The sequence below is a fragment of the Sorex fumeus genome, unplaced genomic scaffold, assembly GCF_029834395.1.
Source record: "Sorex fumeus unplaced genomic scaffold, SorFum_2.1 ptg000034l, whole genome shotgun sequence".
Taxonomy (NCBI): domain Eukaryota; kingdom Metazoa; phylum Chordata; class Mammalia; order Eulipotyphla; family Soricidae; genus Sorex; species Sorex fumeus.
This window is the reverse complement of record NW_026606091.1, coordinates 28,957,567-28,975,778: the sequence shown is the minus strand read 5'-3', so window position 1 is coordinate 28,975,778 and position 18,212 is coordinate 28,957,567. Positions and strand designations below refer to the sequence as shown.

The following is an 18,212-nucleotide window of genomic DNA, read 5'->3' as shown; positions in this document are numbered from 1 at the left end:
AAATGAAACAGAACGCGAGCAGCCGGGCTCAGACCCAGGCTCACCCACTGACCAACGCTGGCTCTCGGCCGCCCTCACCCTGCGCCCTCACCCATCCCCTAACTGGCGTCAGTCCCACAGAGGCCTGCCACTAAGTGCTCAGAGTCGTCACCATGGAGTCGCCACCTGACCCAGAACCCCACGCCCACTTGGACAGCCGGAAGTGGCAGCCAGCCACCTCGGGCCCTGGAGACTGGCACCAGTCCAGGGGGCAGGGCACCTGTGATATCAGTCCTCCCCGGGGCATGGCACACAACTCCTGGACGGCGGACACACCCACCGGAGGTGAAGGGGCCAACAAAACCGGCCACGTTGACACAAGGCAGAATTATGGGTTCCCAAGGCAAACATCTCGGGACCGGCAAGAAGGCAAACGCGAAGGGACAAAGCGTGGTGGCCTCATTCGCGTGAGGCGTCTGGAAGGGGGAAAGTTTTTGTGGGGGTGTGTTAGAGGCCATGGAGCCGTTAGGGGCTGGGGTTGACACACACCGCCTGACGGTTGGAGAGATTCTGCGAGGTCGAGGGAAAAGCGCGCTTGAGTCTCCCAAGTTATATATTTAAGAACGGTCAGAGCAGTACATTTTAGGATACATACTTCAACCTATTTTTATTTATCTTGTTTTGGCTTTGGCTTTGGGACCACACCCGGCAATGCTCGGGGGCAACTTCTGGCTCTGCACTCAGGAATCACTCCTGGCGGTGCTCGGGAAACCATAACAGGGTGCCTGGGGGATCGAACCCAGGGCAAACTCCTGCAAGGCAAGCGCCCTACCCACTGAACTCTCTCTCCAGCCCCCTCACCTTTGTTTTTAAATAAACAAAATAGGCCAATGAATATGAACCCCACACTTAGAGCGGGGTGGGTGTAGAGTAAAAAAATAATCAGCAGATGCTTTAGAACAAAACCAGGTGGGGCCCCAGCGAAGCATCCCTGCCCTCCTCCCGGGCGTCTGCTGCAGTTGTTGGGGGGGGGGGGTGTTACGCTCCCAGCCAGTCCTGACCTGATGACATCAATGGGGGACCGCATCCGCTTCCGCTCCCGCTCAGGGACCACGTGCCACGTGAACACCAGCCGCCAGTCAAAGCCACCGATCTGAGGCTCTCCGGAGTTGCCCAGGTACTCAAAAGTGTTCCAGTCAATAACGTCGATCACGGGGCACACCACCGCCGTCTCCTCCTCCCCGATCCTGCAGTGACCACACACACACACACACACGCACACACACGCACACACACGCACACATACGCACACCACCCAGATGTGGCCAGGACCGGGGTGACCAGGAACAGCCCCCCCATCCAAGCCGTGCTCGCTCCCACTCCACTCAGGGCCAGTGTGTGCCCTCAGGTCCCCTGCTTCTGGACCCTGCATGGCATCAGTCCCCAATGCCACCCTCCAGCCTGGGATTCAGAGGGAGAGCGAGACACGATGATGGCTCTGCTCTCAGCCCCTGGCACTGGCCTGGGCCCCTGGGAGTCCAGCTGCCGGGACCCTCTTTGAAGCTGAGGAAGAGAAAGAAGCCATGAAGGGAGCCAGAGTGGGTGAGGACAGAGATGGGGAGGGCAGAGAGCAGCAGGGTGAGGCTGGGGGCCAGATGATGGACACCCACGCCTGGGAGAGGAGACAGTGGGTGCGTGTGCTCCAGAGGCCAGCTGCGCAGACCCTGAACCCCTCCCCCCGCATCCTTGTCCACGCCATATGGGGGCACAGCCCACCCGGAGGAATCTGGGGGTAGCTGACAATAGTGATGCAGCATCAGGAGGGAGGAAGTGGAGGGAGTAAGGTGGGTCTGGGGGAAGGGCAGCCTGGAGTGGTTCCCCTCCCCCCTGCATTTAAAACCCTTTCAAAGAATGATACTTAAAAGCTTGGTTTAAGACTACAGGGGTAAGAAGATAAAAAATAACCCAGGCGAGGGCCATCTGCTTCCTGTCCATGATTCTGCTCATGGTTTCCTAGTGATGCTAAGGAAGGTGGGGGCCAGAGACACAGGACCCCAGGGAAGGTGCCTGCCCGACAGGTGGCTGCCCTGGTTCAATCCCCGGCACCCCATGTGGTCCCCTGAACACCACCAGGAGTGATCCCTGAGCAGAGCCAAGAGTAAGCCCTGAGCACTCACGGGTAAGCCCCTTCACACACACAAATCCCCCCCCCAAAATAAAATGCAGGGGCTGGAGCCATAACACAGTGGGTAGGGCATTTGTCTTCCACGCAGCTGACCCGGGTTTGATTCCCAGAATCCCATATAATACCCTGAGCACCACCAGGAATAATTCCTGAGTGCATGAGCCAGGAGTGACTCCCTGTGCATTGCCGGGTGCGACCCAAAAAAGCAAAAAATAAATAATAAATAAATACATAAGAGAAATTACTGTGAATCACCATTTCTGTGGGTCCCTTCAGGCTTGAGGAGCCCCAGGCAACACAGGTACTGGATGACCTGGGAAAGTCAGCCCAGCATGAAGGAAAGACGACCAAAATGTGCTGCCTAGGGCTGTGATCTGATAAGATCCACACCATTCTGTTCTTGGCCTCTCTGCCCAAGGCAGCACTTTTCGACTCAGGCACCTGACCAGCAGCAGTAAAAGCAACTCCCCTGCACAAGTAAGCCGTGGGTACAGCAGCGCCTAATGCCCTCGAAGGCTCCCAGACCAGGGTCCCTGATCATGTGACCAGGGATGGAGCCGTGGCCTGAGACTGGGGGACGGGGCACCCAGGCCGAGCCCGAGGCCCACGGAGCTGGGTCTCCCGTGTTCCCACTGGGCACCGCCAACGCACCTCTGCAGCAGCGGCTCCAGCCAGCCCTCGTGGCACTCGCAGTGGCAGTCCAGGAAGGTGAGGATGTCGCCCTTGGCCCCCGAAGCCCCGGGCAACCGGGCGCACACCAGGCCCTCCCTCTTGGTGGCGCGGATTAGGTGCACCTTGGGCAGGTGGGCTTCCAGGCGCTCCTTCAGGTGCTCTGGGGAGGAGAATGGGGCAGCCGGCTCACTCCCGCCCTGCCCGGGCAAGGGAAGGCTGGGATGGAGAACTCTAGAACCACCAGCAACGTTCCCACGTGCCCCCCTTGGACCCAGACGCCCAGGTCTCAGGACTGTCAGGGCTTGGTGCCAGCTGGCTCTATCGGCATCGCCTCACGCTCACCTGCCCTGCACTCTGTCATGGGCAACGCTGAATGACCCCGAATACTCTCTCCACGATTTCCAGCCGAGTACATGGCCACCACCCAAAAGACATCAGTCCCCCAGGTTAAGATGTGTGATCCCAACGCCCCACCTGGTCCTCTGAGCACACCAGGAGTGAGCCCTGAGCACAGTGCCAGGAGCAAGCCCGGAGAACCGCCCAGCGGCCCCCAGAACAAACAAGCGAGACTACAGTCCTGAGCGCCCCCTGCAGCCAGGTGTGGCCAGGTGACTGTTCTTCTGCAGGGTGGGAGGTGAGACCCCCTACTAGGTGCTGCCCGAGTCCCCTGGACACCCTTCAGTACAGGTGGGAGTGAGAGAGAGGGGGGAGGGGCAAGGCTGGGGAAGGCCAGGGAGCACAGCACCCCAAAGAAGGCGAGTGTTCACCCCTGTCCCCACCCCTGGCCCCCACACCTGCCTCAACACCTGCCCTCACACCCTCCCTCACAGTTGGCCCCCAACACCTCTCCCCCACCTCTGTCCCCAAGACCTCTCTCTCACACCCACCCCCCAACACCTGCCCTCTACACCTGTTTCCCCATGCCTATAGCCCATACCTATCCCCCACACCTGTCCCCCACACCTGCTCCCACACATGCCCTCTACAGCCATACCCCAACTGCAGGGAGACGTTCCCTGTTATCTCCTGTAAATCACTGTTATCTAGAGCCTCACAGAGAACAGCCCAGCACAGCCTTCAATCAGAACCCGTCCACAGCGAGAACCAGACAGAGCTCAGAGGCAAGAGCAGGGGAGGGGAGGATGGGGGTCAAGGGAGGGCGGGGTGGGGGGAGGGGAGGCCAGGGGAGGGAAGAGGGGAGGCCGGGCACCTCTATCGCTGTAGTCATCCACCAGGATGACCTCCTCCAGCAGGATGTCTGGGGACGTCTCAAGGACACAGTAAACGTTGCGAATTAGGGTTGACCAAGCTTCGTTATAAAACGCGATGATCACGGACGTCGTTGGCAGACTTTCATAATTGTACTTCTGCTCTCTGCACCTGCAGAAGCAACACAGCCTCAGGGACGGGGAACACCCTGCACCGGGGCATCCCAGGCCTGGCACGGTGCTTCGAAGGACCTCTGAAGGGAACGTCAGTCATGGTTGAGACCTGCCATAGAATTTGGTCGCATCTTCTAGAAATGCTTTGCCCTGGAGCCTCCTGGAAGCCTCGGTAGCTCCCAAGAAAGGTTGTACAACGACACCCAAAAAGCCTGAAGTCACTCTGGTAAGGGCAGGCTGGGTCACCCACGAAGTCGTACTGTTGACATGGCCTCCAGGGACAGATGGCCCAATGATGAACCTGGCTCAGATCCAATGCTACAGGGCCATCCCTGGGCCGGGATGGGATCCCCCAGAGCCAAACTTGATGGTGCCCAGGAGGCAGGCAGTGTCCAAGGAGGCACTTGGGTCTTTTCACACGGTCCCCTGACCCTGAGCTCTCTCCCTGCTCTGAGGTTGTGTATTTAAGCTGGGCAGCAACGTTCACAGTTTTGCCACCCAAAACCTAGGCAGGCTCCAAAGACAGGAAGACGGTTCCATCCTCAGGCTGTGCAGGTTTCACCTCTGTCCACTCCCACTTCAACCCCACTGCCCAGCTTCTACTCAGCTCTCTCCTCCTCTGCCTGGCACTCTCCCTGCCCTCCTTCCAGAACCACTTGGAAAAATCCCTGTGTGGAGAACACCTGTCTGGGGTGTCCGTTCCCTCCGACCGTCTCCCGTTCCTGCATACCACAAACTCATGTACCCTCCACTCATCCCCTCCTCCCACGCCCCAAGTCTCCTCACAGACACGTTTGACTCATGCGAGGCTTGGGGCTGGGGCACAAGAATGATAGGGACACTGGTGGACACCACGGGGCAGCCTTGTGGGGAGAGGAGGTTCGGGAACACGTATGCCTGGCTGAGAATCAAATCCATCTCTGATGGTGGGGCACAGGGTCACTGTGGGCTTGTGCTGTCTGGGGAGCCTGTGGGCAGTGAAGGGTTCCACACTGGGGTGAGGCTCTGGGCAGAGAAAGTCCATCCAGTCCTTGAGAGGTTTGGGAAATACCTGGAGGTTTGCAGGTCCTTTACCTGAGGCATGATCTGGCCACTAGGGGGCCTGGCACCCACGAAGCATTGGGGGCAAGGTGGGGGCTCTTCCCGGTGGACACTGCAGCGGGGGTGTAGACGCAACAGGCACCATGGGCATGTCATGTCAGGTTCTGATCCATGGGGAGACCCCCACAGGACAGCTCATGCTTCATCAAGAAGCATGAGTCGTTCCCTGGCAGGACCCGCCCCACCCAATGCCACACACCCACACAGGCTGGAATGCATCTATTTGTAGAAACAATCTTGGAAACAGGACAGTGGCTGTCAGGGAGACTGATTCAGCCCTCTCCCCTCTCTCTCCTCTGCCACCAATTAATGATCCCCTAAACTGTCCCAGGTAGTGCCTAGAACTCAGTTGCTGACTGTTCCAGCCTCCATCCTTTTCAGGACTTCCTTTCCCAGAATAGAAAAAGTGCACAGGAGAACGGGGAGCTCTCGGCTCAGACTTTTGCTTGGTCTGTAGCCCATGAACCAAAGGTTTGAGTGTGGCCTCGTTTTCCCTGGGTCAAGTAGGGGTAGATGGTTGTACCCAAGTGCTGTTTTGAAAATCGGATGCTCTGAATGAGTGTTTCCTCTAAGCACTGAGATCCTTCCAAGTATTGCTTCATTGACCCTCATGGCCTGTGTACATACCTGAGAGGTTTGGGGTTAGTGGGGATCTCTATTTGCTCCAGCCTTTGTGATCAGGAGACTCTGTGGTGCCAGGGAACGTTCTTGACCTCATGCATCCCAAGCCTGTACTGAGTCTCCTGAGATTTCTCTCTGGCCTTCTGGACAGAATTTTAACTCAAAAAAGTGGAAAATGCCCTGGACCATGCAAGGACAGCGCACAAACCGGAAATATCTGAACATTTAGGTGGGAAAGCAGGGGTGAGGAGGCATTCTCCACTCCTCTCTCCTGGAATATAGTCTAAGGTAGGGGGTGGGGAGGTGTTCATTTCTTATTGCTACTCTTTGGACTATTTCTACTTTCTGCTCTGGGGACTTCTAATTGTGTAGTGTTGGAGGACATGTCTCCTATCTGAGCTCTGTTCTCTGTTGTGGGACATTTCTCCCCCCAGAGCTCTTGTGTCTAGTATTGGAAAACAATTTTCCCCAACATCCCTAGTGTTATTTTCTGGAGGAAATTTCAGCTCTGCTCATCCCTGGTGCCGAGTAATTGTGAACAGTTCTGTCCTCGGAACCCTGCTGTCTATTGTTAGGGGAAACCTCTGCACCCCATGTCACTGGTGCCTACTGCTTGGGGCCTGTTTTTGCCTCCCAGACCACTAGTGTCTATTATTGGGGGACATTTCTGCCCCCCACATCCCCGGTGCCCAGTGTTGGGGGAGATTTCTGCCTCCAGATGCACAGTCTTGCCCACACTACCAGCTTGTCCTTCTTGACTGTTACCACCTCCAGCTCCTCAGGCTTTATGATCTCCACTGTGTTTGCCTCCACTTCAGTGTCCTTAGATTGACTGAAACTGGATAGACTGCGGGGCAGCCCCAGGCTCTCAGCCAACCAAGGGAGGTGGAGGGCTCGGGGGCAGAGTCAGCCTGGTTCCGACCCCCCGGGTGTCCTGCCTCCTGACCCCCATTGGGGGCTTCTCCCTCCTGAGGACCCTGACACACATTTTCAGGACACTTTTGTGTCAAAGCAGCAGCCAAGTCCTGGCCTGAGTCAGGCCACTGTGGAATGTCCAAGTGGACTGTCACTGCTCAGGCAGAGTCACAAGTGGAGGGCCAGTGCTGTCACCCCCTTTCCCTCCCTCACCCCTTCCCACTAGCAGGGAAATCCCTCTTATGGCCTCTAAGAACTTGAGCAATCCTTCCTTAGGGCACTGGGAAAAGGCCGGCCCTGTCTGCTTGCAGCACTTTTCTTTGGGTGCTGGCACCACACCCAGGCTTTACTCCTGACTTAGTTCAGGGACCATACCTAGTGGACCTAGGGGGGCCCATTGATCCAACATCAGCAGTGTGCAAGACTATCACTTTACCTGCTGTACTAATACCCTGCTCCAAGCAGTACTTTTCATTCAGCTGCTTCCCACCTAAATCTCCTTCCTGTAGAGTTGGGCTCCCTTAAAGATGCCCCACTCCCCCATCTGTCCGGCACAGTGCCCAGGGAGATACCCCCGTGGAACCCGAAGCTTCCACTCCCAAGCACTTTCAGACTTTTCAAGAATGGGCCCCAGGGATATTGCAGGGTTTAAGGTGCTTGCCTTGATGCAGCCCAGCCCTGTTCAAGTCCTGATACTAGGATCTCCTGAGCCCTGCTGAAGAGGAGAAGGGACCTCTGCCCACATTTCCTGCAGGCTAACTTCAGACAGGCTATCCTGGAGAGCAGGAGCTGCCATGAGGCACAGGGTCTGGGAGAGACGAGACAGCCACGGAAATCACCCGGGATGTTCCAGAGGTGGTCTGTCACACTGTTCAACTTAGAAACCTGGGAAAATCCCCCAAATTTTCCTACGTTATTCATATGCTCCAGATCCTTATCTGCACCAAGAAAGCTTGGTCATTTCTTGTTCCATACTCTCCGGTCAGCTGCTCTGTAATACCCCATCGCCCATCAGATCTGCTGTAAAACTGATCTCTCGCCTTGTGCGGTGTTCAGACTTTGGAGCTGTTCATTCCATTAGCACTATTATCTCATCATGTTCTCCCACTTGCCAAAATGTGCTTTTTTTTTTTCCTTTATGGGTCACACCCAGCGATGCACAGGGGTTACTCCTGGCTCATGCACTCAGGAATTACTCCTGGTGGTACTCAGGAAACCATATGGGATTCTGGGAATCAAATCCAGGTCAGCCCCGTGCAAGGCAAACACCCTACTCACTGTGCTATCACTCCAGTCCCTGCTGCTTGGTTTTTAGTTAGCTTTAGGCAGAAATTTTGGCAAAGTACGTATGTGTTCATAGTCGTTGAAAACTCAAGATTATATTAGTGCTGCAATTCTCATTTGTGAAACAACAAAACTCACTACCAAGCAGGGGAGAAAGCAAGACAAGACCAAAAGGAAAAAGAGCAACACCCAAGCAGTGGCACCTGGTGCACAGGAGGATTTGGCAGAGAGCATGGAGGCTGGGTGGCACTGCCACTCGTCCAGTGGAGACAGCACTACCCCAATAGAGTTGTTAAGGCCAGGCCCCAGCACCTCCAGTGGAGACAGCACTACCCCAGTGGAGAGGTTAAGGCCAGACCCCAGCACCTCCAGTGTGCCCTTGGTCTAGAGGAGGCGAGAACTGGCAGGGCAGACAAGGGGCAGGGAGAAAGAGGGGAGCCGGAGCAGGAGCAGGAGTCAGGGGTGGAGGATGGGAAGGGGCAGAAGGCAGGCCCCAGATCATTGGCCCAGAGGGCCATGCCAAACTGCAGGAGAGAACAAAGTGCCTATATGACAGCAGACAAGCTGTGACCCTCTGTGAATGGGAGTGGCAGACATTCAAAGTTGGGTAGCTTCCAGAAATGTCTACTGACACCAGGACCACTTGGACAGTCTGACAGAGTCACAGGGAGTCCCCAGGCAGGCAGGGAAGGCAGGGTAACTTGGTACCTACACTCCTAAGAAAAGCCTCGTGGAAACGGTCGCCCCATGACCTCCAAGACAGGGCAACATAGGAAGCAGAGCTCGATGAAGGTATCGGAGGTGCATCCCTTCCCTGCTTTTGCTGGGCCCGAGAATCCATGGTCTCAGCAGATGCTGGGGGTTCCATATGGAAAACAAGGTTCTCCCTGTTCCCCACTTTAGTATCTTATTGGCGTTCGATCTCCCGACAGAGCTAGAAGCACAAATAAATGTCCACCTTGACACTGTGTATTCCCACTTTGGAAAATACCCTCTCCAGGCACCCTCTAATGGCAGTATCATGCCCCTCTGCTGGTAAACTCATGCTAGGAGTGAGCCTCCAGAGACAGCGACAATGTCAGGTAGACCGTGAGGTGTGGCTAGGGATAGGGAAAAATACTGCGCAGGTGTGGGAGGCAGGAATAGTGGTGGGATGCAGCTCAACTGGGAGCAACCCATTGGCCTCAGTTGAGAAGTCATGACCTGCGCCGAGTCAGTGTGGTCGGTCCTGCTGGTCACCTTGTGGTACCCAGCCCTTCCACTCTCTTGAGTCTGTTTTCCTCTAGTGCCCAATGATTGACAGGCTTGAACCTCAAAAGATGTGTTTCTCCCTTTGCAAATTGTTCCAGGAAGCAGACCTCCGTTTGCCTTTGGGCCAAAGGATCCAGAGACAGGAGGAAACCTCAGTTACTGTGGACCCATTGCCCAAGGATTCAAAAACTTGGCCACCTTCTTCAGGAAGACCCTGGCTCTGGACTTAAGGAAATCCTTGTTGGAGCCCTGGAATGCACCATCCTGCAGTCTGTAGATGATTCGGTCCTAGTGTCAGAAGCCAAGAGGACTGAAAGAGAGCCTCAGAGGCTCTGCTCCAGCTCTTGGTTGAGGCTGGCACCAGACCTCCTGGAAGAATGAGCATTTAGAAGTGAAAAAAAGAAAAATAACCCCAAAAAACCCTTTCTAATCAGCAGTAGGGCCCAGAGGCAAAGAGGTTGATCCTCTTAGTGCCTGAGAAAGGGCACCAGGTTCTAGGTGCCCTGACCCAGGGTAGGGCCATTGGCAGAGGTCTGGGCATACCTGTCTCTGAGGCAGGGGGCTCTGATCTCTCGCTGTGCCACAGAGGTAAACAAACTATCTACCTCCAGGTCCCCATTCAGGGGTGACACTGATGACTAACAAAGGGCCCCAGTGGCTACCAATTGCCCAGATGGCACAGTCCCTGGGATTATGTGAAAATCCACGTCTAACTTTTGCGACTCTAGATTTTGGTGTGAAAACCCACTCTAACGTTCGCGACCCCAGCCTTTCTGCCTATCGGATGGGACCACATCCTCTGACTTGCAAGAAGCAGTGGATTAAAGCTCTTGCTCAGAACCACTGAACAGTTCAGGAGCAGTTTCCAAGCTGAGTGGCATCCGGATAAAGACCATAAGAAAGAAGCCCTGAACCCTCTGGAAAGGCTAAGAGGGGCGCGCTCGGGGAGGGATAGGGACAAGCGCGAAACATGGTGAGACCCCACGATCTCTATAATTCATATTAAAAATTGAAAATTATTTCTTTGGATTTATTTTTTGATTGGGTTTTTATTTCATGTTTTGAGTTTATTTCTGCATATATGGATGTGTTGGCGGCTGTGTAACTTTTTTTATCCAAGTATTTTTTTAAATTTTTTTATTAGTGAAACACCATGAGGTACAGTTATAGACTTACAAATTTTTCTGCTTGGTATTCAGTCACACAACGATCAAGTAACCATCCCTCCACCAGCGCCCATCCTCCACCACCACGGGTCCCAGCATCCCTCCCACCCCCCCATCCCCCCTCCCCACCCTGCCTCTGTGGAAGGGCATTCCCCCTTGTTCTCTTTCTCCTTTTGGGTGCTGTGGTTTGCAAGAGAGGCACTGAGTGGCAATCATGCTTGGTCTATAGTCTACTTTCAGCATGCTTGTCCCACCCTGGGAGGATCCTCCCAACACCCTTTATTTGGTGCTCTCTGCTCTATCTGAGCCTCCTTGGAGGCTGTGTAACTTTTTTACATGCAGAGTACGAGTCTCAATGTTGTTCTGTTTGGGTCATCTCGCCACTCCTAGTACGCAGTATCCCTGCCATGGGGGCACGTCTGCAATTGCTTTGTGTAGCCGCAGAGCCTCATAGTCCCATAGCCCCATTCCTCAATGGGAAGGGGCAGAGGAGGGGAGAAGGGAGGGGGCAGGAAGGAGGAGGGGGAGAGGAGAAGGGCGGGAAGGAAGAGGGAAGAAAGACAAGATTGGGGTAGATGAATATGATTTTGACAAGGTAGGTAAAAGACGGAATTACAGGTGAGTAAGAATTCTGTTTGACCCTTTACAGGGGCATGCAGGTGACAGGCTCTAGACATGGTGAATCTCATGTCAAGGGCCACCCACAATCTAGAAGCAACTGCCAACTGCCGACAGGACCCACCTCGCCCAATACACATACCCACACGGCCTGGGATGGATCCATTTATTGAAACAGGCTTGGAAATAGGACAGTGACTGTCAGAGAGTGATCCAGCATGCCTCCTTCCTCTCTCCTCTCCTCAATTCATTAGTGCCCAAACAGCCCCCAAAGAGTGTCTAGAACTGGTTGCTCGATGTTTCCAGCTCCCGTTAGCTTCAGGGCTGCCATATGCAGAAACGGGGCTGTGTACTGGGGAGGGAGAGCTCGACCTCAGCCCTTGTTTGGCTTTTGAAGCTATCATGACTGAGGTTGGAGTGTGGCCCAGTTTAAATTTCTGCTCCCAACATCCCTGGTGCCTAGAGGTAGGAGACATTTTTGTCCCACTGATCCCTGCGGTCTAGTGTTGGGGGACCTTTCTGCCCCCTTGATCCCTAGGGTCTAGTGCTGAGGGAAAGTGGAAGAGTGTGGAGGAGGGAGGAAGGAGGAGAGTGGGAACAACTGGATCAGGGCTAGATTAGTTGGAATTGAAGAACACAGGGTACATCATCAGGGTAGAAAAAGTGGATTAATGGTGAACAAGTTGTCCAGCAGAACTCGAGTGGACGAAATAGATTCTGGTTATTTGGGGGCAGGTCATTACAGGATCCGGATCTGAGGTCTGCGGCCTCCTGTTCCTCACAGACAGGAACAGGAGGGCCTCTCTGGGTTCTTCACACAATCCATGATCCCGCTCCCCGGGTCTGGATGCCAGACCTTAGTCTCAGATGCTTAGTCTTCTCACACGCCACCAGCCTGTCCTTCATGACCATCACCTCGAGTTCCATAGAGGTCATGGTCTCACAAACCTCCACTATGTTCACCTCCAACTCCGTGTTCTTCGACACTGGATTGAATGTGGGGCACTCCAGGGTCTCAGCCAAGCAAGGAAGGTGGAGGCATCTCAGGGGTCCCGCATGGCTCCACCTCCCATATAGCCCCACCTCCAGATCCCCAACAGGCACTTCTCCCTCCTGGAGACTGACCCCACCACTCACCCTCTTCAGGGTACCCTTGGGATTCCAGCAAGGCCTGGGGCTCAGTTGCTCCTGATTTCAGGACTGAGGATCCCCTAAATATGAAGGCACCTGGTGAGTAGGCAGGTCTAGGACCGGATGTGCCTTCCTGTCCCTGAGCCCCTGCCCACCCCCTCACCTGGGTTTCCCTCAGCTCCCTGAAGGTGGCCTCCATCAGGGCCTGCTGCCTTGTTAGCACCTGTTGCAGCTGGTCCATGATCTGCTTGTGCCTCAGCACCTGCTCAACCTTGGAGCCCAGGTGAGTGGGACATCAAGGTGTGGGGTTGCCGCTGTGTGCTGCTTTTGGTACCAGCAGAAGCATTCCAAGCTGCAGGCACTGCACCTTCTGGTCTTGCATGCACATCTATGTCATGAAAAAGGTCAAAGGCTGTCCAAATCCCAGCCACAACATTCAGGGCCCAGACACTCACACACAGGCCCAAGGAAAACAGCACATCGGGTAACCTGTGCCCTGCACATTCCCCTGGGGGCCTTTCTCCCAAGGCCTTAGAGATGGGGCCTACCCCTACCTCGACCCAGCAGCCTCCCCGCTACTAGGACCCTCTCTGTGCAGTGAGGGCCAGTCCGCACCCCCACAACCCCTCTAGCCTCTTCTAGATTTTGATACATTATAGTGAGTGGCGTCCTGGCCGGTCCTTCCTCCCACCACCCCAGGCGGGCTCCTACCCTCACAGTGGGTCTCCCCCAGCACCTTCTGTCATTTCTCCATATCCACCTTGTCCTGATTCACTCCCCTTGCAGCTGATCTGGAGTTGGCTCTGCAGTAGCACCTGCTCCTCCTCCTGCTCATTCTCAGAGACCGACACTGGTCAGAGGCCATGTCCTACTGCGGGAGGCCGAGATCCCAGTCCTGTTGCTGCCGCAGACACTCACCTGTTTGTCCTGCTGTCCCACCTGTGGGCGCAAGGCTGGGAGTGAGGACAGGCAGCCAGGGCATCCTGCTCTGGGTCCAGGGATGTGGAGGTCAAGTACCGACTGCCAGGCCCAAGGCTGACAGCACTTGGGCAATCTGTCCCCTGTGCAGGCCCCCATGGTATTGCTCCAGTGGCCTAAAAGATGAGACCTCCCTTGACTGGGGACCCTGTCTCCTGTCCTGTGTTCAGGGATCACCCTTAATGTTGCTCAAGGATCCATAGGAGGTGCCAGGAATCAACCCAGGATAGAAATATGCAAAGCAGACACCTCACCACCTGTTCTAGCTTTTGATATATTACATTTCCTTGTTTGTTTGCTTATTTGGTTTTGGAATCACAGCAGGGATCAGTCCCAGCCATGCTCAAGGGACTCTATGGGATGCCAGAGATTGAAGTCAGAGAGCCCAAGTGCCCTTCCCGCTCTACTATCTGCCGACCTCTTGTATCTTTTTCAAAATTAAAATTTTAACTTACCGTTGATTTTTCTACATTGCATCCCGAAAGGAATACCAGTTTACAATGGTGCATGTGAAATTCCCAAATTCTCCAGCGCGTCCCACTGCAATAAGAACCGTCCCTCCCATCTTCCCCCTCCTCTTTTTCGCATACTTGGAGATTTTTGGAGGGACATACCCAGTGTTGCTCAGGCCTTACTCCTGGCTCTGTACTCAGGGACGACTCCTGGTGGGGTTTCGGGATCATATGGGGTGCCCTGGGTCACATCTGGATTGGCTGGTCCACAGGGCAAATGCCCTACCCTCTGGACTACCTCTTTAATCCTGCAAGATAGTTTTCTTGAAAGAAACTTACTCAGTAAGATATGAAGGGAGCACGTGTTCAAAACAGAATCTGGGCTAAAAGAGCTGACCACTCCCCCTAACTTCTAACAGCCAGTAACTGCCTGTACCCCTCATCACTGTTTCTTGTGTGTGTGTGTGTGTGTGTGTGTAATTTATATTTTTAATTTTTTTTTATTTTTATTAGAGAGGCATCCTGAGGTACAGTTGTAAACTTACAAACTTTTGTGTTTGGGTTTCAATTATACAATGATCAAATACCCATCCCTCCACCAGTTCCCATTTCCCACCAACACGGATCCCAGTATTCCCCCTACCCCTCATCCCCCACATCCCACCCTGCCTCTGTGGCAGGGCATTCCCTTTGGTTCTCTCTCTCTTATTGGGTGTTGTGGTTTGCAAAAAAGGCAATGGGTGACAATCATGTTCGGTCTATCTACTTTTAGCCTGCTTCTCTCATCCTGGGAGGATCCTCCCAACACCCTTTATTTGGTGTTCCCTTCTCTATCTGAGCTCCCTTTCCCCCTAGCATGTGTGGCTGGCCTCCAAGCCATGGAGTAAAATTCCTGGTACTAATCTTGGCCAATCTTGGGTGTTAGTCTACTATTTTGTTGCTTTATGTTCCCCAGATGAATGCAATCTTTCTATGTCTATCCCTCTCTTTCTGACTCATTTCACTTAGCGTGATACTTTTCATGTAGTACCACTTGTATGTAAATTTCATGACTTCATCTTTTCTAACAGCTACATAGTACTCCATTGTGTAGATGTACCAAAGTTTCTTTAACCAGTCATCTGTTCCTGGGCACTCAGGTTTCTTCCAGTTTCTGGCTATTGTAGAGTGCTGCAGTGAACAAACAAGTGCAGATGTCATTTCGACTATACTTTATTGCCTCTCTGGGATATATTCCCAGGAGTGGTATTGCTGGGTCAAATGGAAACTCAATTTCTAATTTTTTGAGAATCGTCCATACTGTTTTCCAAAAGGGCTGAACCAGTCGGCATTCCCAACAGCAGTGAAGGAGGGTCCCTTTCTCGCCACATCCGTGCCAGCACCGGTTGCTTTTATTCTTGTGGATATGGGCCAGGCTTTGTGGTGTGAAATGATATCTCATTGTGGTTTTGATCTGCATCTCCCTGATGATTAATGATGTGGAGTATTTTCTCATGTGCCGTTTAGCCATTTGGATTTCTTCTTTGTGAAAGTTTCTATTCATTTAATCTGCCCATTTTTTTAAATGGGGTTGGATGTTTTCTTCTTGTGGAGTTCAACCAGTACTTTGTATATCCTTGATAAATCAACCCCTTATCGGATGCGTATTTGGCAAATATCCTTTCCCATTCTGTAGGCTGTCTTTGTATTTTGGTCACTGTTTCTTTTGAGGTGCAGAAGTTTCTTAGTTTAAGATAGTCCCATTTGTCTATCTCCGCTTTCAATTGCTTGGCCAGTGGCGGGAATGACTAAATTTGACAAGAAACAAATGTGAGGTTTGCTCTGACAAAATGGTGACCAAAACCAAATGGCAACCGGCTGAGTGGACAGCCACATTCCTGGAGTCAGAGATCACCTTGTCCCAGGTGAGGAAGAAAGACTTATCGCCCACCTGGTGACAGGAAGCCACCAGGCTGCATTCCAGGTTCCTCACCATTGACTCACGAACAGATGACTAGGACCAGACCAAGACAACTTAAAAGCCCCTTTGGTCTAACCCAGGGCACGGGTGTACCACTGCCTCACCTGAGGTCCGCCCAGGAGGGCCCCCAGTAAGCTACTTCTATTTCCTTAGCTTTATCTGTCTCCTTCCCTCTGTCTGGCCTGGATGGGCTTCTTAAATCTCTCACCGAGCAAGACAGTAAGGGAGAGCAGTTTGCCCGAGCAGGGATGTAAGAGGCTCACGGGAACGCTCGAACTCTGGAGCTTAGAAACTGGATTCACCGCTGTGGGAGCACCTGAGAGCACTAGGCACCACTGTATGTTAGATGAAAGTTGTTACCACAGAATCGAGGTAGCCTGTAAACAACCTACATAATTATGCTGTGACCTGCTAATGCCCGTTTGGGGGTAGCTGGATAGAGCCTGCACACGTGGAATACACTGGGATGCTTCCGGCAAACTCTTGGGTGCCACCTGTGTCTGGGTGAGACTCTGTAAGATCCTAAGAGGAAAAACTCCCAAGAGAGTCATTCAATGGGAGAACAGCTCTCCCACCGGCAAGGGGTGAGAGGGGTCAAGCTGCTGATCCCCACACTCTCCCAGCTCCCCAAACCTCAAGGCAAACCTAGACTTGGTGTTTCCAGAGCCCAGGGACCCAGAGGCCGGACACGGGGAGCTAAGCCCAGAGCCCCAGTAGAGGCTGCGAGAGGGTGTGCAGGACATGTGTGAGGTGTGCAGAACCGTGAGAGTGAATGGGCGGCCCCAGGTCCATGGTGCAGGTAGAGGGGCAGGGCTATGAACTGGGCACCGAGGGGTAAACCAGGAGCTGCCTGTGCCTGCCCTGGCCAGCCTTACCAGGAGGGTGACTCCCAGTAGAAATGTGACTGGCAGGAAGGGGCATGGCTGACCAAATTCCTGCAAATGACTGGAACAGGATGGCTCTGCCTTCTGAGGCTTTGCCATCTGGTCTGACACATGAATCTGGACACACTTCTTGTCACCAGTAGAGTGTCACTCAGCCAAGGCTGTCCCACCAGGTCCAGGCGTGCAGGAGCAAAGAGGAGTCAAGGCCTGGTTCTCTATTACATGGGGTCTGACCGTGCTGTGATGGTGGCAGTGGGACTTGTATAACGGAACATGATGGTCCACAAAGAAGTGGGGCGCTATTATCAGGGATCAGCTCCGTACAGACTCGGGGACACTAGAAACATGTTCCATCCACGGCCCCATCCTGCTCCACTGATAACACACTGTCTTTCTGCTGGGGTGGGTGCCATCCAGGGGGAGCCTGGCTGAGGGGACAGCACCTTGGACCCACCTGTTGCAGGAGCAATTTCAAGTCTTTTGCCTTGCACGCAGCCAACATGGCCGACCCGAGTTCGATTCCTCCGCCCCTCTCTGAGAGTCCGGCAAGCTACCGAGAGTATCTCGCCCGCACGGCAGAGCCTGGCAAGCTCCCCATGACGTATTCGATATGCCAAACACACTAACAACAGTCTCCAATGGAGACATTACTGGGCCTGCTGGAGCAAATGGATGATCAAGGGGAGGGCCATCCTGAGAAACCTGATGTGGCCACTAGGGGGCAAAGTGGGGTCTGTCCCTGGTGCCACTGCAGAGGGGAATGGGGAAACGGGCACCAGGGGCAGGGGAGGCCATGGAGGTGCTGCAGTGGAAGGCAGGGCTCTGGGTGCTGCATCCTGCCCTCCCTCCTGGGGACGCATCCGTGATTGAGACCTTCAACCCTTGGGGTGGACTCTCCTGGGGTCATTGACAGGCTTCACACAGGGGCAGGCAGGTGACGCGTCTTGGCATGGTGACATGGCCGAGGCTTCCCACAATCTAGAAGCAATTGTCAACTACTGGCCAGACCTGCCCCGCCCAGTGACACACACACCCACACAGGCCTGGGATAGATCCATTTATTGCAACAATCGTGAAAATCAGACAGTGACAGTCAGGGAGAAAGCCCGCCTTCCTCCTTCCCCTCTTCTCAGCCAGCAATACAAAGTCCCCAAACAGCCCCAAAGAGTGTGTAGAATCCGGTCACTGTATGGTACCAGCGGCCAACTTCAGGGCTGTCATGCGCAGAAACAGGACCCCACAATGGGGAGGGGAGAGCTGAGTTGTAACTTCTGACCTCCAAATCATTGTTTGCTAGTGCTGGCGGGATATAACTGCCATCCTGATCCCTCCGATCTTGTGGAGGGGGACATCTCGGCCCCTCCAATACCTGGGGTCTAGTGTGGGGGGACACATCGGCACCCCCCGATCCTGGCGTCTAGTGGTGGGGGGCATCTCTGGCCCCCCCGATCCCAGGCGTCTAGTGGTGGGGAGGCATCTCTGGCCCCCCCGATCCCTGGCGTCTAGTGGTGGGGAGGCATCACTGGCCCCCCGACCCCTGGCGTCTAGTGGTGGGGGGGCATCTCTGGCCCCGCCGATCCCTGGTGTCTAGTGGTGCGGAGGCATCACTGGACCCCCCATACCTGGTGTCTAG

At 54.2% G+C, this 18,212-nt stretch overlaps 1 protein-coding gene across 1 annotated transcript in view; it reads right to left on the bottom strand.

Moving 5' to 3' along the window:
* LOC130026615 (polypeptide N-acetylgalactosaminyltransferase 12-like) overlaps window positions 1-4,487 on the bottom strand; it is a 123,897-nt gene extending 119,410 nt beyond the window's left edge. The window contains exons 1-4 of the mRNA XM_056117452.1: window positions 4,465-4,487; window positions 4,047-4,216; window positions 2,816-2,996; window positions 1,041-1,226 (exon numbers count right to left, since the gene is read on the bottom strand). Of these exons, the coding sequence (XP_055973427.1) occupies window positions 1,041-1,226; window positions 2,816-2,996; window positions 4,047-4,216; window positions 4,465-4,487 (560 nt within the window). The remainder of the gene's footprint in view (window positions 1-1,040; window positions 1,227-2,815; window positions 2,997-4,046; window positions 4,217-4,464) is intronic.
* Window positions 4,488-18,212: the final 13,725 nt, after the last annotated feature.